Source organism: Anser anser (assembly GCF_964211835.1).
Source record: "Anser anser genome assembly, chromosome: 1".
Classification (NCBI taxonomy): Eukaryota; Metazoa; Chordata; class Aves; order Anseriformes; family Anatidae; genus Anser; species Anser anser.
The window spans coordinates 87,830,773-87,852,699 of record NC_139720.1 but is presented as its reverse complement, the minus strand read 5'-3'; the positions used below and the strand labels follow the sequence as shown (position 1 = coordinate 87,852,699).

Below are 21,927 nucleotides of genomic sequence, written 5' to 3'. Positions count from 1 at the left end.
TGCCTGCACCAAGTAGCAGCAGGACAGGCTCCAGGCAGGCTGCTGAGGACGGTGTTCCAACAGGAGCGTCTACACGCATCCTGGGAGGTGGTGGGAAGTCATGTTGGAAAAATGCTTTACGCCCAAGTATAAAAGCGACATTCACCTCTTGCTGCATCCTTGGTTTTGCCAGTGACTGACTTACAAGACTGCGTGATGAACGCCTGTAAGCAACTCAGCAAGGAGAAAAATAGCCCTGCAAAATAAAGGTTATTTAAACATAGGTCATCAGCCCAGACAGAGGGAGAAGAGCTAAAGCAAAACTGGGGGAACAGGAGCTGCCTAGGTGAGGTTACACGTCCACTTCTTACAAGACTAGGCTAGAAGCACGAAGACTTGCTGAAATTGCTGTAATACAAATTACAAGGCTGTGCCTAACTTCTTAAGCATTGAAACTGTATCTGCATTCAGTGCTTGTATCGCTTGAATAATGTTTCAGAGACTGTAAATTAGTGCAAAAAAAAAAAAGAAAAAGAAGTAAACATCACATGCCTGGCAATGAATGTCTCACAAAGAAGTTCTGAGATTCCTTACTGTTCTTTTTCTGCAGTGACAAGAAAAATCTAAGACAACTGAGCTGGTAAATTTGCTATTGCAAAGCACTCTTGTTCTTGATGCAAGAACAATGAGTACTGAAAATGTCTTTTTCTTGTTTTTTTGTTTTTTTTTTTTTTTAAATCATGTTACCATATTTGCAAGATATAGAAGCTGAGAGTTTCAACAGTCTTAAAATGCCAACCACTCATCATAGGGGAATAAATTCTTAGGGAAAAAAAAAACACCACCACCTTTATGCTCTTTTAAAGGGATCTTGATCTCAAAACACATCCAGCGCTTGTTCTGGGGACACTCACCGCAGGTGTCAGCTGAGTCTTCTCTTTGCGTTCAGGAAGCAACTGAAGCTGTTTTTCTTTTAGGAGAGAACTCGTAATACAGAAGCAGAAAACAGCTTCAAGCAGAGTGCAAAAACCTGGACTCACCTACATTTTGACAAGACAGAGCGCATGAAAGACCTCCTGGCCCAGTTTGGTGCACCAGGGGGAAGGGGAACTAGCCTTCCCTGACACATTTAAAGAACACGAACAAGTGCATACATGTTAAAACACTTGGAAAATGGTTTAATGATGTTTACAACAGAAATGAACTGTACAATTACAGTAAGTTTAATATATATAAAAAATTACAGCAGACAAATGCATCTACACAAAATCTACCTTTTCATTCTGATTTACTGTAATCTACACAATCTCTCAATGCCTACAGCTATCTGCAGGCAACCACTGGGAAAATAATAATAATAATAATAATAATAAAGGACATCTTTAAAGAGACAGCATTTCACCTTCCTCCTCACCCCTAGTGTGATCAGCAAGGTTTTGAAATGTGCGGGACTCTCACATTTCAGTCTCAAGAAAAGCTTGGGTTGCGTTTGGGTACGGGTGCTCCCACATGGCCCTCAATTTCAAGTGTTCTGCTGACCTGAAGGTACAAATGCAGTACATGAGGAAGGGCAACAGAAAAAACTCCAAGCTAGAGTAAGCAGGCGGTTGCACAGAGCAGTTACACAAGTAAGACTGAAAATGTCTTAGTTCGAAAAGAAGCGAAAAGGGACTGCCCAGACACTACAGTCATTCTCACATCGTCTCTCTGAAAACTACTGCCAGATTTAGAGGAAAGGGCTTGTTCTTCGACTCCCGATTCTTCATACAGAGGGTTAGTTTTCAAACTAACGCGTTAAACATTTTTTTGAAAAACAAAATTTAAGCTACTTGCTCTTTGGCCCATCCCTTAGAAACACTGAAGAACCCTTTACTCTGAGAAAGAACCTCAGGTCCATGGGAAAATAATTAAAAGAATATGCTGTCTCTTTAAAAAGAAAGAAAGAATCCCAGTTGGGAGCGGCCGTCAGTGAAAATGCAATCCGAATTGGCGGTCTGGTGGAAATTCTTCATGGAATATTATGTACAGTTTAAAAACCCTTAGTTTTTTCTTTTATTATTTATGAACACCTAGGCAGTGAAAACTGTTATGTTAATACATACATAGACACACCCAAAACATACAAAAATACTATTATTTCAAACTACTAAGAATAGGACAAGTTCAGTTATCTCCATGCTATGACTTTAAGAGCATTACACTGAAACAAACAAGAATTTAAACGACAATTTTTTAATATCCCAGAAATATACCAAAATATACATCTAAGCTTTGGAATTACTGAGGTTAGACTAATGCAAGTGCTGGGTAATCGTACTTAATACACAAGTCTAAGGTTCTGCAGGAAAGAAATTATCTTTGGTATCTGCATCAGGCTAATAATATTAACATTTGGATTTTGCTTTGGGATAGAGCTTGTATGACCCTAGAACCAAACACCCCCCAATCAACTGAGATTAAAAAGATCCATGTAAAAAGTTCCTCCATTTGCAACCCCCCCCAAAAAGTTAAAAAGTCACAGGCATCTACCTAGCATAAAAGGTTGAGAAATACAATGCATAGTTGCACAGTGGTGCTGCAAAAATAAAAGAAATCTAGAAAAAAGGAGCTAGAGGAGAAAACGAAAAGCTTCTTCTTCTTCTTTCAGGGATTTCTCACAACAGGACAGCCTCTTCCAAGCAGTGACGGGGGGAGGGGGGAAGCTCAGAAGTGCACCTCAGCGTGTATTAATCAACGTCACCCAGCCCCCAGAGGGTTAAAGCACCCAGCAGAGCAGCCAATCCTGCACCCAAGCCTTCAGCTCCTCAACCCACCTGCGAAGCCCCCTCCCAGCGAGGCCTCGGGAGGTGCCCCCCAGCGACCGGCCGGCCTCGCAGGTGGGCTTGGTGCTGAAGACGCCCTTTGTCTTTGGTTTGTTTGTTTGTTTTGAGTTTATACAATCATTAGGAAATCTTTGGTTTTGGCTGGAAATTTTAAAAGAACAAAACAAAACAAAGAAACCGCCCCCTCCCGACTTATAGCAGCCACCGTGACCTGACAAAGCTTCTCTCTCCCAGGGGGCAGGGGAACTACATTCAAATAAAGATGGAACGGGTTCAGGAGGCAGCTTCTGGCCAGGCTGGGCAGTGGGGAAGGGATACAGGATTGTCAAATAATAAAGAAGAAAATTAAATATTTGGAGATTTTTCTTGGGTTCGGGGTTTTTTTGGTCGTGTCGGAAAGCGAGTAGCGTGTCTGCAGCGGGGGGCTGGGGGACCGCCCGCGGACTGGGGAAGGGCGGCGTGGCCCTGTCCCGCGGGGAGGGGAGGGGGGCGGATATTCACAGACTGATCAAGAGGACCCCTTGTAACCAAAGGAAATAAGATACGATTGCAATTTGCCCTCACTTTGCAGTAGCTTTTAAGCAGCGACATTCAGAGGCGTAAGGGGGTCGCTCCCCGGGCTGCAGGTCACGGGGTGCTATAGGCCAGAGTTCAGTGTTCATCAGAGGAGGGAGGGCAGACTTGGCAACTCTGTAGGGTTTGGAGAAAGTTAAAGCAAGTTACTCAGTTACGAGTTAGAAATGAGGTATACGACAGCTCCTGTACCTGTGGTGGATAAACACCCCACACCTACTCACACCTAGCCTTAGACACTACCACAGAGGAAGGAAATGGAACAACGGCGCTGGCGGGGACGAAGAAGCTACCGCGTGGGTGCTCCCCACGGCCACTGGCACACGAGGCAGGAGCCAGCGCGGCCCCAGCCCCCTTCAAAGCCCCCGCGGGCAGCTCTGCAGCCATCCCTTCCTTCCCTTCCCTGCTTCGAAGGAAGGCCCGGTCCAGCTCCCTGTGAATTCGCGGGGAGTGGAGCCCAACGCCGCCTCTTCCTTGCGGCGTTGCTCCCTCGGACTCGCTCGGTGCAGGCAGCACCAGGATCACTGCGGCCGACACGTGGAGAGTGGATGGGGGAAGAACTCAAGGTTTTGTCTCAACTGCCTTGTTCTCAGGACACTGTCATTGGTGCTCTCATCCTTGATTATTTCTCAAGGGGGCTGTGGGATCGCCACCGCTTGCCCCTTGGCACACAGTTTCCAATGTCTTAGGATTCCTACTGCTCGATAATTTTAGATTTCTATAGCACCGCAACATGCCAGCTTCATCCACACTCAACATTACCACATTCAGAGAATAGGGCTTATGTAGCTGCTGCTACAAAATTCAGCAAAGGCGATATGAATCCTGAAGCGGGGCCTACCATAGATGAAAGAATTTTGGGAGGAAAGGGGAAGCTACCTTGATAAATCAAGTATTTCATGATTTTATGTAAAGGTCTGCAGGGAGATACCCACCAGCAGACAGGAACAGTTTTAAGACAGATCAGCATATTTTGGTCTGAGCTACTTGACAATGTCCTGTTTGGTAGAGAGATAAGATAAGGCAGAGGGGGGATGTTCCAGTTCTGGGGCTGAGCCCCCAGAACGCCAAAGGGTCTCATCTTCCCTCGCCTCCCACAAGCTGTTTCATTTCCTTCCTCAGATTTGTTTTCCTTAAAGCACACCTTGTTTTCCACTTCTTTTGTTCCAAGTGCTCTTTTCTTTGAGAAGTCATTTCTTCAATATCCCTATTACCTACCTATAAATCTAACTAGCTCTTTGAAAAGTCACACAATATTAATACCACTTTTACATAATGTCAGAACAACAATTCTATTAGTAAAGCTTTCAGTGAAGTTCTGCAACCCGATTGGTGTCCGGAGGAAGAGTAGCTGGACAATCCGCCTCTCCCCCTTCCTCCCTCCCTTTCTTCACAAGAGCTCACCAAGTTCACTGATAAAACAACTCAGCCCAATAGCATGATACATGAACATGTACAAGGCTACTTTGGGGAGCAAAGAAAGGAGTCTTTGAGGCCCTCCCCATTAAGGGGAGGACCCTTTGCAAAAGCTGTTGAACAGACTCTGACCTCAGACTACACTGCTTCCACACACGAAGGAAAGAAACAGTTTTCCCTGACTGTATCCCAACATCAGCCCAAGACCTGCAGCACTGGGCAAGCCCCACACGCAGTTTGTCTTCACAGAGCCAAAGCAACTCTATGCAGAAAAGGTGGGAGTACCCACAAGAGATGAGGTCCTTACAGAAAGGGACACTGACCCAAAGCTCAAAAAACAAAACAAAACAAAACAACAAACCACCCAGCTTTTCCTCTTACCCGCTCTGAAAACAGCAGAGCTGACAACGTTATCAGTGCCTTTGGTTCCCTACGAGGCCACTGGGAATTCTCCCGCCCCAGCGGAGTCGAGCTCCTCTCTACGTCGCCACACAGGGGTACGCACGCTGGCACACACACGCACTTGCACACACACACACACACACACACACAGACATGCGCCCCCCTCTCCCCCGTGCCATAAGCCTTGAAGGGAAATGAGAAGGGAGCCTTGGGGTCCGAACAGCAGGGCCACAAAGCCCTACCAAGGCAGCATCACTCGCTCTTCTGCTGCTCCCACCGCAACGCCAAGACACGCCAGGAGAACGACCCACTCCCTCTCGAAACAACCCTCAGAGCTCCCCTCCCACAACAGTCTCACAGTATTTCAACCCGTTCAGGCACACCAGCCAGGTGTCAGGAGTAGGTTAGCTTTCACTTCTCAGTTTGGTTTTTCTTTCATAGTTTTTGGTCTAGACAGGATTAGCATTGCTATTAGAAAAGGAAGTGTTTAAAAAGTTTTCCACCTATTCTCAAGCACTACAAGCCCTACATTCAGTAACAAGACACGGGGGATAAAAGGAACCTGTTTCACTTTTGCTCTCCCAGATAGATTAAGATGCGACAACTATTCTTCGCCCTCCCCGGAGTTAAACACAATGGACCCAATTCAGCTCTGGTGCAACTCAACTAATTGAAACAGATTTACACCTGGGTGGGGTCTAACCCAGTATAGCCATCTTCTTTCCCCCGAGCCTCCCGAACACACATTGCCTAATCTTTAGATCCCAGCAAAGGGTAAGGGAAGGCCAAGAGGGAGGGAAGTGTGCGCACACTCGAAAGGACCCTGAACAGCAACCCAACCAGTAACCTGCATGCCACCACGTGCCGTGCTGCAGATTAGACCACAGATAAACCAACCGAACAACAATCCCAAACCCAGGAGCGACAAAATGTTTCCTTTGGCAAGACAGATACAAGGAAAAAAATTCATGAGCAAACATTTTCCTTCTAACACAGTCAACCCCGCGCTCTGCCCCGACATCCACCCGCACCCACCCGACCCTATAAAGTTGTAACCTATAAACAGGATCTCAAATACATACAGCATAATCATGTTTATCAGTCATAATAAACATCAGTTCAACTAAACTCTACAGCTAAAATTATCTCCACTATTTATAAAGTTTGCTTTTCTCTTCTGATTTTTCAGTTTAAAACCAGTTCTGCGACAATGCTAAGCTATGCTGAGGTATTTTATGAAGGTGCCAGAAGCCAGCTGCTACCCACGTGTATTGTTCTCAGAGCTGTATGGTGCTACCTTCCACAGAGGACAGATGGGGGAGGAACAAGAAGGGAAGGGGGGGATGGGAGGGGGCCCAGATTTTTCCAATGCAGGACGGTTCTTAGCAGCGCAGACTGAACAGAAAGCAGCCCCAGTGGTTGCTCCGTTACTGGGAATTTGGTCAGAAAAGAAGTACCTGATATATCCTGACCGTATCTGTCTACTCCACTAAAAGGTGTCTCTTCCCTTCTCCCACAGTAAAACTATCTGTAAGTCCAGTGCAATCTTCCTAACACCCTGCTAACAGCATCCCAGGGGGCAACAGCTGTAAGAAGATACCCACTCAGAGCCTACTAGGAGAAGCGGGAGAGCTGGATGAAGATACGTATGCCGAAAGAAGACCAAGCACTGTCTTGTGTTAGTTTGTCTGCAAAGATATGTAAGTACAGGAATCTCCTCTTTTTGTCGTTCCAAACGCACTGGAAGGACTTTTGCTGGCATGCATGGAGCCCCGTACTGCTTGGAACGTGTAGCGGAAGATATGAGCATTTTAAGAAACTGCAAGCCACGAGTCCACTACCAGCTCTGCATTGCTTTGCAGAGCATGTGATTCTGCAGCCCAGTGACATCTCTCTACATAATCTCCACTCTCATTAAAAACAAAACCCAAAGGCATGGGCTGCAGCACCCTTTATGACAAAGTCGCTGTCAAAAATCTGTTCTAGCAGTCTCCCCGCTGGATAAAGAGAAAGGTTCACAAGCAGCAACAGGAGTTGGATTGGACGACTGAAAAGAGCAGAACCTCTGCAACTACCCATCTTGAATCCTGTATTGCTATAGTATTTTGGAAATGGAGGGAGAAGTAAGAAGAGGTATTGTTACAAAAATACAAAATATTCTGAGTTGGCTATGTGAGGATTGGCAACCATAAGTCCAGTGGGGAGCAGCAGGTTAGCTTGCTCCTTTGGTAACACTCCACCCTAGCCAATATGCAGATGTGAATCCAACAGGCGTACCCATGCCCTGTGGATAAATATCATGTAACCGTTTCAGGCAGAATAAGAATAGTGACCTTTAATACAGCTAACCTGGCAATACACTGACCTACGTTTTAAACTTCTGGTTTAAAACCAAGTATCATTGAACGTTTGGGCCAGACAGGCTATTTTGTCTGGCCCAAGACAACCTAATGGCCACGAGAAGCTACTCATCTCTCTAAGAATATCATAAAGTAAAATTTTATCTAAGGTATCAATTGGTATTTAAGGTAAATCGGATGCTTTGGTTGAGTATCTATGGTATGGTTGCAGCTGTAACAGATACTATGCTCCATTTATACTAAAGAAAGAGGGAACTTCTGTTTAAAGAAAGCTGCTCCATAGGAACATGCACAGAGTTAAGGAATTAACACTGCTGTCTCCTTCAGTAACAGCTGGAGAAACGCGTGATGAGCCAAAGCATACTGCAAGGCTTACAGAGGTGACATTAGAACAAACTAAAACATCAGGATGTAGTTGCAAGAGAAGTTAAAAAAGCATAAAAACTTTAAAATAAATTGTTGCAATGGATGCACATGGAGAATTTTCTCCAATGCGTTTCAGTAACAGCCATTCTCTTACTGCCCCCTGAGCATAAGTGTTTATTTTTTTGCTTTTTGGTTTCTGTTTGTTTTTAAAGGAATTAATTTTCATAAAAGATTTTTAGAAGATCAGATGTATTCATTTTTTGTCTACATCTACTGCTCACTACGGAATTAAAATTAAATTAAATTAAAATAAGAAAAGGAGTAAAATAGAGGAAAGGGACTGCTCTTGACCAAATGAAAAGCTATCATACTATGCAAGAACATATGTTGTTGTGTGTTAAGACCAGCAGATAGCTACTTTGCTCAGTGTTGGCATCCTCCTTATTAACCCTAGAAGGTACAACAAATCACAAGCTGTAGCTGGAAATACTTCAGGATCTACACTGTTTTTGCTGAAAATCTTTGTCAGCCTGTTCACTTAAAGATAAAATGCAAACTTGAAGCTTCTGATGTTCTAAAAGGACCACACTTCAAGCCATCAGAACGTTTGTCTTCCTCCTAATATTCTGGCATTTTAGTTTTCCCTTGCAAGGCAAACCTCAGTAGCACTCAGACAACCGCTGAGCAATAGCAGCAGCACACTCCTACATGGAGATCCAACTAACTTTCAAGTATGTTCTCCTTGAAGGTTCACCAGAGCACAGATTTCTCATTCTTGGCAAAATTACTTTTTCAATCCAATTTAACTTGTATTTTTGACAACTATTTACTGAAGCAGAGGATCTGAAGAAGTCGTGCTGCAATGATGAGTCATCACAAGTTACCCAAATAAAAACTGAACAGTGAGTTGAAGTGACACGAGCCACTTGGCTGGACAAAATAAAAATCCCTTAAAAACCAGGTGCTTCTGCATGTAACAAGCATGCTGTCATCCCAGCAATTTTTCTGAGTGCATGCACATACACACCACTTCAAAGCTACATGGTAAAATTAAAATCTATTCAGACAAATACATATTAATAGCTCAGAAACAAAAGAAATCCTCTTAAGGAGATTTAGACAGATATGACTCTTGTAAGCAGCACTATCTCTGTGTACTTTTAATGATCTGTTCACCAATCATTCTACAGTGACTACAGAGGGCAGCTTCTGAGGAGTTCAACTGTGCTGAAGACAAACTGGAATAAATTTTCCTAACAGAAAGAATTTCATCACCAGCCTACAACACCTCACCCTGAAGCCGTTGCCTGTTCTTTTTTCTTCCAGACCTCCAGGGTATCTGTGGCTCTGTAAATCTCTCGCTTTTTGAGCTAACTGTCCTTGGCTATAAATGAGAGAGTTTTTCAACCTCTCTTTTCCTGCAAGTATCCTTTGGCATTGCAAATATGAAAAATAACCTTCACACCTGTAAACACGGACGCACAGAGCTCAGAAAGAGAGATGCTATTATCCTTTTCTAACACACTCCAAAATTTCTTGTGATCCTGGCTGACAAGTCAATACAGGAGCAAAGGTACCAGCATGCAGCTAAAAAACCGCCCTAGAAACTAACGTTCTCAGAGAAAATCTTCCCCTAACAAAGGTAAGAATTTATGACTGTGACCACGTAACAGAAAATCACTTCTGTTCAACATATGAACCCACTGACACTGCAATCAGAGACACTACTTTGCCTCACTGGAGCAAAAAACTGATTCTGTTTGCAAAATGTATGCCCTGTGACTGTCAGCCAGTTTGCAACAATACAAGTCCTTGACTCATTCCTGTACTGTCTACTGGGACAATAATTCTCCATTTTAAACACTGGTAAACTCAGACAAAGATCCTATTTGCTAGGTCTGTGCACAGAAAATCTCTTTTCAGATGCATCAATTTCTGCTGTTAGCATGATAATAATTTTAAAAAGAAGCTTTAATTCTAGTACTTGATCTCATTCACATTCCTTTTGTGCTCTGAAGTCGCGTATGCGTCCTGTTCTAACCAGACAGAGACGTACACCTGATTTCTGTCTTTCACCCAAAGACTGGAGGTTGCCAGCACCCGTGAGACAAAACACTGCTAGGGATGAGAAGCAGGCTCCAGGATCAAAAGTCAGTCACTAGGATGTGTTAGGAAAATGAACCAGAGCACATTGGGGTTTAACCAAAGCACACTGGTGACTGATGCCAGGGGATATGTGCTGTTTGCGTTTTATGTCAGCTTCCGCAAGCAAAATCAAGCCCTTTCCGGATATGTGGCTATTCTGAGTTTCCAGTTTCTCTCAGAAAAAGACTTGCTAAGAAATTCCCTGGAATCTGGGCCCCAGAGAGGGTGACGGGGTAGAGAGGAAGAGGGCAAGGGGATATATTAAGGTGCTCACACCAAAGCCATGTGACCAATGCAAAGGTAGTCAGGAAAAAAAAAAGCAGATTTTTATAATAAATAATCCATCCAAGCTGCATTAGTGTTCCAGATATGTACTCAACAAGACCCTCTCCCAGCCACAAACCAGCAAGAATGGGACATGAAAACTCATTTAGACAGCTAATGGCACAGTCTCTCTGAACTGTGGAGAGAGGATTTTATGCTGATTAAGGCCCACCCTTCTTTGAGTTTCCTAGATATATGCAAGGGCCATGCCCCCACCCTGCCACAAAATCACTAGGGAATAGAAGATACATCGGAGAAAAGACCGACAGTATCTCTCTTTAACAAAAAAAGCTTCCTGATAAATCCTATTTTTGCACAGGTGTGAAAGTAAGTGGGAACTTTCAGACTCAGGAATGAACATCTATAGCTGCAGTCTTCCCCATCCTCTTACTTCACTGAACTCAAGCCCCATGGGACTTGCATTCCTTTGGTAGAAACTAGCCCACGCTACGGCCTCCAGACCAATATAGTGGGTACCAGCATCTCCTCTTCCACTTCTTCCCTACCTCCCTGAAGCTCACCCAGCTATACCTTTTTCTGCTCTGAAGCTATTACTGTGGGAAATTTACATGTATGCAGTATTATTCATAGCCCTAAAAGTCTTCTGTGCAACCTGAAGTCATAAAGACATCAGACACATCAAAAATATTTAGATTTATCCATACTGGTGGGATGAGGGTGGGACCTGTTGGATTAACAAACCCCTGACATTGCCATTCTATTTACACATCAAACAAAAGAAAACAAATTCAAATCAAGTTAAGAGTCTGCCCCAAGGATAATACAAATTACCAACCAAAAAAAAAAAAAGATTAAAAACAAGCAGCAACTTTTATATAAAATTAATAAAAACAAAAGACAAATGAAAAAGAAATTGTCAGTAGCATCTATCGCCTCTCTGCATCTGAACTGCACTTATACAAACTAGTCCATTAGTACAGCAGCTTGCTAGAAATTGACTTTGGTTCAAGCTTAGTTTTAAAAAAATAAAACATAAAAAAATCAAAAACACATTAGAAACGGTGGACGGACATTTGTTAGTTTCCCTGCTTGCAGTTCACTAGTTCTGAAGTTTTTTGGGGTACTTGGTTTAAATATTCAGTAAAACAGGAAGGTGGAGATTTAGAGATGAACAGCAAAACCATGGCGGTGGGGGGGGAGAGATAAGGGATTCTGCCACTTGAGTGCAAACACAAATCCCACAACGCTCAGGTTGCAAACCAAAGCATATGTAGTTTAAAGTTGCTGCCTTCTGGATCTTGGACGAGAAGCTCCAGGATCCCCCTGAATCATCAACAAAATGAACGTAGCTGCATTAGCTCATTATTTTTGAACACTCTAGTGACAACAGAAAAGCAGGTGGGAGGAAGGGACTCTTCTAATAACCTTGCTAGCTAAAAGAAATTTAGTTTTATACACATGGCAGAAACCTTTAAATCCATCAGGAATGGAAAGTTCAAAGTGAACTGCATTGCAGTGATCCAGTCTTCTCTTTTAAAATTATTTTTTTTGGTTAAGATACTAGATTGTATATTTAAGAATATACAGATCTAACTTCTGTACAGTTCATTATTCTTCCTCATCCATGCAGATATTCTTTGCTACATGGAGCAGAATCAACCTCAAAAAGGTAGTTATGGTGGCAGGTAAGTCCTGACGCTCCGGTCAGAGATGCTTATTGCCGTATGTTTACGTAGTTCGCAGCATCACAGCTCAGACGCTCCATGAGATCACCAAGGTATGTGCAAAGCCCCAGAGTCAACTCTACTGTGTTAGCATCAAAGATGGCAGCTTCTGTTCCGATGGTTTCTGCTGCTGTGTTTTGCAGCCAGAAGCGCTTTTTACTAGAAATTTCTCCTAAATGCAACGCTGGAAACATGAGAAGTAAATGGAGAGGAATACTGCTATTTTTAGTGAGAGTCTGACATTTTGAAATCCTGCACCATTTCATCTGTCAGAAATCTAGGACTGTAAAGGCTGCTTTATATACTGCCAATCAGCTTGAGTAACTCGACATTTTTAAATATTTGTGTGTGTTCTTAACAGCAAAATCAATTCAACAGAACAAAAGAGCCATCAGTATACCACACAATCTAGACTCAGGAGGTCAAATCCCACTCTCCGAAGGAAAGAGAGAACATGCACACAAAGCTAAGAGCAAAATTTGGCCATTTCGTCTAATAATTGAGAGAAGGAGAACTGCAGTTCAGAACTAATTCCTACCTCTGCTTAAAAGCATAGACCAGCCTGGAAGTTTGCACACCATGATCTCTATGGCTACACTGAGCTTCCTGCACAAGTGATAGAAATTAACTCTTCTGACCCCTTTAAGTAGCCATTAGACAAATTCAAGGATGAGGAAACTGTTCAGAACATTCCCAGAAGATTAGGACAGTCTATTTGTGCTCCATTCTTCCTCTCCACCCTCCCGCCCTCCCCCCCGGTGTGGGAGCTCGCTGAAAATAATCCAGGAGCAGAAGACAAACGCGTCCAAACTATATATATAAAAATAATAATAATAATAATAATCATAATAATAATAGAGATACACCAGTAATACAGGCCTGCCTAAATTGTACCAGTTAAGAAAGGAACCCCCAACACGATTGATACGATTATAAACACCTTGTATGACATAATGGCCTGTACAACAGACCAATAAAATGATAATTAAAAAAGAAAGATATTTAGACCAAAAAGAAACAAGAAATCCCCTTCCTATGTTTGAGTTGATAACCCACCTTAACTTGTCATTGTGACTGCTGGAAATGATAAGTAGTCCTTTCACTTTTTTTGTGTTTTTTTTTTTCATTTTTTTGTGTTTTTTTGTTTTTTGTTTTTTTTTTACATTTTTGGTTAGAAAGTTCTCCGATCCATGAAGCGATCCTGAAAAGACAGTGTTTATTATAAAATTAGGCAAATGTCTGTCCCAGCTTTAAATCCTTCCTGTTTTGCTTTTGTTTTTTATCTTTTTCTTTCTCTCCCTTGTCCCCAGCAACACGGCGAGAGGATGCCCATCACATTTTTCAGTTTATAAACCCCGCTGGCAGCCAATCCCACCGCACAGTGAAGCAGGCTGCTGGCAGCACAGCTCAGCCCGGCTCACTGTGCCTTGGAGGCAGTAGTGGTGGTGGACGTGGCCCCACTTGCAGAGGCCACCGTGAGGAGAGAGTTCTGGATGGACTCGGCTGAGGTGGAGGTGGCGTGAAGGCTGGCGACTGGTCCAGAGGCCCCTGCGGAGGCTGCAGCTGCAGAGACCAAGCTAACCGGGTTGCTGGTGAGCAGAGAAAGGTTCTGAGGGTTCAGGAACAGGGGGGCAGTTACGATGTTAGGAGTACCTCCAGCATTGGCAAACACCAAGTTTCCAGTTGCATCCAGTGATGTTATTGGAAGAGAGCCACCAGATGCAAGAGCTAAAAAAGGGAAACATTAAGCAGGGAGGAGATAACATTAGTAGTAAGCAATAATGCAAAATGTGCCTAAAAGCAACAGGTCTCTGCATTTGATTTCTCTGATGGGAGTGCTCTCTACTACTAATGACAGTCATCACAGGTACCTGATTTATTTATTTATTTTTTTGAAACAACAACTTTTTATGAAGAGGGGATGAGACCTTGCAGATACTAAGATGCTTCTGTCATCTGCTCTTAATTCCATCATGTTTTTCTTCAGTTCTTTAGGCAGAACACTGGTCTACGTTTTCTGCCAAAGAAAACCTGTACGCTCAGGTAACCTGTGATGGAAAGGGTTGAGATGTGTGTTCACATGAAATGACAGGTATCAAAAGATGAACGCAAAGTCACGTAACCTTGAGCATAACTTTTTAAACGCTGACATATAACCATGGTTACAACTCACTCTCACAAGGCTACAGGGTTCACTGCCTTACATTATGGTCTAGATTTAAGTGTGACACTTTATGAAATGTTTTTTTTCTTGTACCCTGCAAATAAAATTTGTTAAGCTAGTTTAGAAAATATATGAATACACGAGGTTAGCTAGCTGTTTAGGCACTTGCACCATCTAGTTTTTACAGATGACAAACTACGAACTGAGAACAACTCTTGTTAAAGTCAGTGGAAACATTACGCTGCATGGCACTTCCAAAACTCTTTACTCTTCTGAATACGCATTTATGGATTTAAAATTCTACATAAGGACTTTAGGGAGGTAGGATATTTTTTCCTTGTTTGTTTGTTTAAAAGACATATGGGGACTAGAATTTAGGATCAAGTCTTGCTCAAAACTGCCCTCCTACAGACCTCAAAACAGCATAACTCTACTCAAGTTTACATTAGAACAGCTGTAAAACACAAATCTCTAACCTGCTGGAAACACGTGTGTCTCTATGCCTACGCGGGGAGGATAACAAAATAAATTCCAGATCACATGCGGCATCTTAAAGGCTTCCTGTGGATCTCTACAAGATCATACATGGTTCTAACCCGCTTTCTGAAGTTGTACCTGCTCTTGAATCTGTGATACATAAAATGTATTTGGGCATTTGAATTTTGAAAAACCTTTACTCTTATAACACTTATGCCCAGTGCTCTTTTTCGGTAGAGAATAATAAAGCACAAATTCAAGTCATACGATGGAGATGCATTAAAAAGAATACTACTGACCTTGAATAGTTGCCAGTGTACTGTTGCTCATCAGGGCTGGGCTGAGAGCACCACCTAATGTCCCTGGATTGAGACTGAGTAAGGCACCTCTGCAGGAAGCAAGATCATAGAAGAAGAAACAAAGACAAAGCATTACTTTTAAAAAAAAGTGTCCATTGTTCAGAAGTACACCATCATGTTAAAAAAAAAAGGGGGGGGGGGGGGTGTCAAAGATTAAGGCCTAATTCTAGTCTTTATTTTAGTTCTTCCTTGATGATGTCTTGAGTAGATATGGCCTTTCAGCTGTGTGGTTAGCAATATGCCTGAAGTACAGGCACTGAAACTACATGAGTTGTTTTGATTGTAGCTGTAAAATATTCTTGTAAGGTATTCTGGGGAAACTGCAACTTGTTAGAGAGCTATCATCACCTCCCAGATTCAGATAAAAACGACGTCAGTCAAGAAGAAATGAAGAAACAAAGAGTCATCTTTCACAGCAATGCTTTTTAAAACTAAAACTTCACCAATACATCTTATATATCTTTTACAGCTTCTTGATCATGATGGAGAAATGAATACAGAGGTGAGAAGTGGATCTAGGCTAGCTCTCCACTATAGTTGATTTTATGATTCATCGGTAAGTTGCAGCTCTTAAGTCAAGCTCTGCAGTGGGATGGATGACTTAGCAAATCACAACGTTGCTGCAACACAGCTTTTTCATCTGTAAAACGAAAACAGTATTTGTGTACTTCGACGGGAATGGCAAAGTCTATCTGTAAGTAAACCTTCAGAATTTCAGGTAAAAGACACTAGAATTGCCGAGTGAGCTACCAGAAAACAGCAATACATAAAAGCCCATGCAAATTATTCCAAGAATTCTCCTTTCCTCTCCTGTCACTTAACTTGCTAGAGTGTGAAAAATTCATCCTTACCCAGCTGCAAACTGCGAGGATGCCATCAAGCCTGGGTTTAGTCCTGCTGCAGCAGCCATGGCAGCGAGACTTGCATTTGCAGGCAACTGTGCAGCTCCTTGTAATGCGGCTGCTGCCGCTGTTTGCAACCCTGATGCTGTTACCATCACCTGGCTGGTCCCAAGAGGGGAGGACAAGGGAGCGGAGGTTGTCTGTGTTGTGCTGGTCTCACTGGCACTGGATGCCTCTGAAGTGGAGGCTGAGGCAGAAGGGGAAGGACTCAGGGAGGGTGATGTCACTGCTGAAGAAGCTGGAGGTGCTGTTGAAATCACTGTTGCTGTGTTGTTGGAGTTGGTTTCTGTTGTGCCTAGAAGATTGAGTCTGGTTAGATCGGTACAAAAACCAGATATAATTGAGCTGAAACCACTACCCACTTGAATCTGTATGTCCAACTGAAAAGGAGACAAATACACATTCATGTAGGTCCAAGAAGCACCCTGAGTCCAAATGAAAAGGACTACTGAGTTTGGTGCTCAGACTACGATGAAATGACACTGCAAGAAGAGGCTGAGGAGCTCTAGAAGCTAGCAATGGAAGGTTAACATCTTTCACTTCACTATCACCTTTGATTTTATCCCCAGGAAAGTCAACCAAATGGTCACAAAGACTGAACTTTCATAGTGGAGTAACAAGGAGCAATTACAAGAATGTCCTGGGATACTCGAATGACCAGTACTGAGATAAAGGAAGACTTTCTAAAGAATATTAAGGGGAAAATGGCAGAGGTTAATGTGGGGACAAGGAAAATCAGCCCAGGAGCCTTTTTTTTTTTTTTAAATTGAGAGAAGAGGAACACTTGGAACCAACATACAAAAGCCAAATGTACGATATCTCAAAGATTCTTTATCTGTCATAAAAACATTTTTCTTTCCTGTTTTCCAGTTGCAGCAAAGCAGATTATGAATGTCTGAGACATCTTCACATTATGCACAGCAATAAAGCAAAATCAAAAACCTATTTTATGTGAAATTTGGGCAATAGAACCCAGAGAGTTGTAAATTTCTCCTGAATAATAAACTAGAAGAAAGGACATTAGAAATCCAATAAAATCTTTACCTTCATAAAATCTCAATTACTTGTTTGACATAGTAATTTACTTGACAACTAAAAACAAGTGAATTGTGAAGAAACGGTCATGGCATGCACCTTACCTGTGACTGACAGACTAGTTACAGCAGGACTGGTCAGAGGGAGCACAGGATTGACAGTCAGGGTAGTAGCTGCACTGCTAGTCACAAGGCTTGGCGTGGTTGCCACCTGGAGGTCAAAAAAGAATACAACTGCTAAACTGTTAAGGAAAAGACAAAAGCAGTTAGCTACTAGACTTGGATTTCTTTCTTCTTATCCTCAGCTGAGGAAATTACCAGGGAAAACACTACATATACACTAACAGTTTTGTAAATCCATTACTTTAGTACTCAGTGGGCCAGCTAGAGTACCTTCTCTAATTACCAACAATATTTATTCCTAATCATTCAGCATTTGAATGAAGCATCCATTATACCCACACTGTTTCAGGACTGACTCTAAGTCGGCCCTCCACCTATCCCTCCCCCCAGTGACAGAATCTTGCTTTAACAAAGTCACTCTTCCAGAAAGATTTACAAAACATATTATTTATTTATGGTGTTTTCTTGTTTAAATATCTTTTCAGCTCCAAATCTCTTTCTCTGATAGAATGATTTAAACATCACAGCATTACCAAAGGTATTTAGAGTAATGTGTTTACATGGAAAAACAGTGTAACATTTCGCTTTTACTCAACCAAACTATGAGCTCTATCTTGGTAAGTTTCCTTGTGTGTGAGGAATGATCTATAAATTTAAAAAAGTTCAGATGTCATTAGCTTATTTTACTCATGGATAGCTTAGAACAAGCAAGCTACAAATAAACAAGATAATGCGGAGAAAAACATCCTAAGATTCAAGGCTGGAGGAACTAGCTTATAAGCAAAAATTAAATATAAGGAGAAAAAAGGACTTTTTATGGACAAAAATGGTGTCCAACAGTAATATTTGAAAGCTGTTATACATCAATGAGAGAAACAAATACTTTAAAATTTCCCAAGAGAACATAGCAAAAATATAGGCTAAAACCTTCCTCCTTTCCCATCTCTTACCTAAGTTTATTATCAGAGAAATCTCCCTCATGCTGAATATCCTCTTATAGGAAGTCAAATGCTTTATGCATTTTAAACAAGGCTGGGGCAACTGGGACAGGTCTAAGAGCTTTCTGTTCATCTCAAATAGCCCATGAAATAAAGAAGCGCTAGATATACAATGTACTTCCCACTAACGCAGCCTACACATCACATCTGTCATCTGTCCACCAAACAGTTAAGGCCAAGGTCACAATCAATATTTCAGGGCAGTAAATGACCTAAAATTAATACAGCTAACCCTTGTGGTTACGATGACTGACTTAAGCCAATACAAAAGGAGGTTGCCATCTAAAGGAGCATTCACCTCCAATCCTGTCTCATAGCTCTAGTACTTGTGCAGTCAGGGTGCAAGTTAAATTGGTTACCCAGACATACTGCTGAAAATTAATCATTGTTCTTCACATGGTTAACTTGCAGTCAAGCTGGTAAACTGAGCCCAATCATCCTATAGACACATAGTCTCCAGACCTGACACAAAGAATCAACAGAGCACAGCCAGCAAAGGCTGGGGGTGGCAGGGCTAGAATGTCCATTTGAGCGGTAGCACAGTCTTAAAGGAAGCTCATAATGAGTGAAAATGCTTAGGGAAACATCACTGAAATAATTGAGACTGTGGTTAACATTTCAACTTCTCATATACAATGGCAGTTTATAATAAAAGAGGAATTTATGTAGGGAAGCTTTCTTAAGTTGCAGTCCAAGTACGCTTGCATGATTACTAAAATACACTATCACAAATATCACTTTGGTAGCAAGGCATGTAACCTTGCTTTCCAATTGTGGGGAAAAAAAAGTACTAAGTACAGTCAACACATCCCTTCCCCTCAAACAAAAAGTTGCATGCACACATCCTGAGACAAGGATGAGGGGAAAGAATGACACATCACCAAAATTAATGATTTAATGAAGTAGTGGAAGATATTAGCTACTACAATGATGAAGGTGGAATAAATACTACAAAAGGACATCTACAGGCTACATCAATTCCACCACAGTCCTATTAGCATAGCTACTATGAAATCTACCAGCTACTGTTTCAATTTATGAAAACAGACCTCCATGGACATTGGTAGCAAAGGAGCTGAAGGAACCTTGATGCAAGTGTTTTGTTACTCTTATTTTCATGAAGTTTGTGTTTACCTGAGGCAAATACAAGTTTGGGAAATTAATCACATGAGCATTAGCTATTTTTTTCCTTTGTTCCATGCCCTTTTTTAGATGTAAACCATCCCTGATCAAAAGTGACAACAACAATAACACTGGACTTGTGTGACTAAAGTCTCCAAAAGATGTTTTACTGATGCTCATCTACGTATCACTGCAAACAAAGTAAGATAGGAGGGGTAGAACTGTTGAGCAATTTTTATTACTATTATTTTATTTTAAAAGGTTTGGTCAAGAGAGAAAATCCAGAAATAAACCAGAGTTACTACCTGGCAAATTTACAAAGCAATAACCCAACTGCAAATTTGCTAGCCAGAATACTTAGTCATGAGCTGGCTAAATAAAATACTTGAACTGAAGACTGCTTTGTAAGCATTCCCTCTCTTTTGTAGTATGCAAGAAGGATATTTAAAATGCCAGTAAAACATAGACTTGTGAGAACAAGTTTGCTGTACAAAGAAGGTGTAGTACGTGCAACTTCCACAGTGAGCACAGTAGAACTATCTCTTCCAGTGATCTTTGTCAACAGATTCTTGACTCTTACCAGTGAGGTTGGGCAAGGGAAAATTGCTTTGATGGGCGAGCTGCTGGTTCCACCACTGCTGGGTGGGTTGATCCTTTTCTCCTTCTGGCGCCGGTTACAGAACCAAACGCGGATCACCTCCTTCTCCATGTTTAGCTGGTCAGCTATCATGGTGATCTCCTCCGAGGTAGGCTTTTGGTTCTGAGAAAAGTAAACGGGTACTTGAAAAGCTGTGAAATTACTTTCTGAAGTTTTGCATTATAGCTTTTCCTTCACTACGCAGAAATGTGGATGGGCCATTTATACCCAGAATCTGTGGTACACTCTCTAGAGAGAGACCATAATAGATACTTCTGCCCTACATTTTTGAAGTTGCAGGAAAATTTCTACCAATGGTAAGCTGTGTTCCTCATGGATGGATGATGAAGACTAAACCAATATGCTTCTTTTTGAGAGAAGGGATCTGACTTGTGAATAAATCCTTCAAGGAATTCTAGATATGATAAGGAAATCTTTCTTTTAGCATCTTCTAAAAAGTAATTGAAAAGATTAACTACAGCACTAGCCAAACGAACCTCAATCACAACTTATAATAAAAGATAGATTGAATGGGCTACCTACAGAGGCTACCTGCACATACAGCTGCACAAAGTGCCTAACAAAAGTAATATAATGCCAGCTAAGAACTTCATATTATGTATGTTTAGACTGTCACATCATTCATCCAACCTCAGAAAAGGTGATCCTTTTTTCTTGTTTTTGATGTGCATAGTAACAAGCTTTGAGCTATTGCTCAGTATCACTCAGTCAACAAACTGCAAGAACCGATGAGATTTTGGTGGGGTGGTTGTATGGTTGTTTGTTTTAATTAAAATAAAGTAGGCACTGATTGTGTGCTCCTTGGAACAGTCTTTGTATTCAACTTCTTTAGTACAAGCATTTTCCTAAATGGTATAGTAATAGCAGATGCAACGTTAAACAAAATTTCTTCATTGCTGTATAGGCTGAGTTGAACAAAAGTGATCACTGACCTCCAGGAAACTCTTCTCTAAGGCCACACGTATGTTGGTCTCTATGCTGGTGCGTTTCTTCCTCCTACGGTTCAAGCCTTCGCCCCCCAGCCCTGGAGAATTCAGGGCACTTGGGCTGGAGAGTGTTGAATCAGATGAGAGGTTTTCTGAAAAAAATAAAGTTAACACAAATAAGGAGATTTTATTTGAATACACTGCAATCTCATGCAAGTGTTCCTCAATTGTGCAAGGCATGCTATAACCCACTCTGTATCTACTCCGGACACATTGAGATTTCTGAAGATCACATGTATTAATTGCTGTACTTCAAAATTACAACATATACTTGAAACTTATAAGCTACAAGTCAGTCCAGAGGGTGCTGTCTTTGCTCCTGTATTCTACCACAGTACTCCTTTTATTATATCTATACAAAGTTTCCTTCTCCCTTATCTCATTCCAACTCACACTCACTGCAATCACAGTTTAAAGAAAAATGCAGTAGCTGATATCCAGAAGCCATAGCTATAAGCCACAGACTGAAAAAAATCTGAGCAGCCTGAAATTTCTCTCACCTACTCTGCAATACAGTAGAGGAAGAAGAAAGCTCACAGCCAGCTTCACAGTGTTCAACCTCTTTTCTCTGGAGATCCTAGCAGATACTCTGTGCTATGCAGCTCTGCTAGACAGCCTACCCAGCCAGCAGCTCCCCCTCTCCTTAGCTTCAGAAGGTCTCTATCTGTCAACCCCTAATCCTGTCTTTCTGGCTCCACGGAAGACTGAAGAGAGGACGCACTTTAATCCACTCTGTATACGAAAGTGCAAAATAACCGACAGCCAGGTTCCAACAGGAAATTTAATCAAAATGACTAATTATGGCTGCATAACACTGCAGACCCCTCTCTGCACAGTGGTTTGTGCATGATAAGTAGATGCCGAAGTTCACAATCCCTTAGACCACTCTGGTAGGCTCAAATGGGCAAGTACGTTCACCACATTATTTTCTAGATTACTTTTTTTTTTAGTAATAGCACCCATAAATCTGCTGGAACTCTTCTCCCTTGTGAAAATCCCACAGAACAAGCTGAGTTCTATAACAGTAAATTC

The 21,927-nt window shown here is 41.9% G+C and overlaps 1 protein-coding gene across 13 annotated transcripts in view; it reads right to left on the bottom strand.

Moving 5' to 3' along the window:
• Positions 1-1,136: 1,136 nt before the first annotated feature.
• Positions 1,137-21,927, bottom strand: part of POU2F1 (POU class 2 homeobox 1) — a 117,411-nt gene continuing 96,620 nt past the window's right edge. For all 13 annotated transcript variants that reach the window (XM_083820509.1, XM_083820516.1, XM_083820507.1 and 10 more), the window contains 6 exons: positions 20,842-20,987; positions 19,832-20,011; positions 17,114-17,219; positions 15,924-16,269; positions 15,013-15,101; positions 1,137-13,800 (listed from right to left, as the gene is read on the bottom strand). In XM_083820509.1, the coding sequence (XP_083676635.1) occupies positions 13,490-13,800; positions 15,013-15,101; positions 15,924-16,269; positions 17,114-17,219; positions 19,832-20,011; positions 20,842-20,987 (1,178 nt within the window). In that variant the 3' untranslated portion in view covers positions 1,137-13,489. The remainder of the gene's footprint in view (positions 13,801-15,012; positions 15,102-15,923; positions 16,270-17,113; positions 17,220-19,831; positions 20,012-20,841; positions 20,988-21,927) is intronic.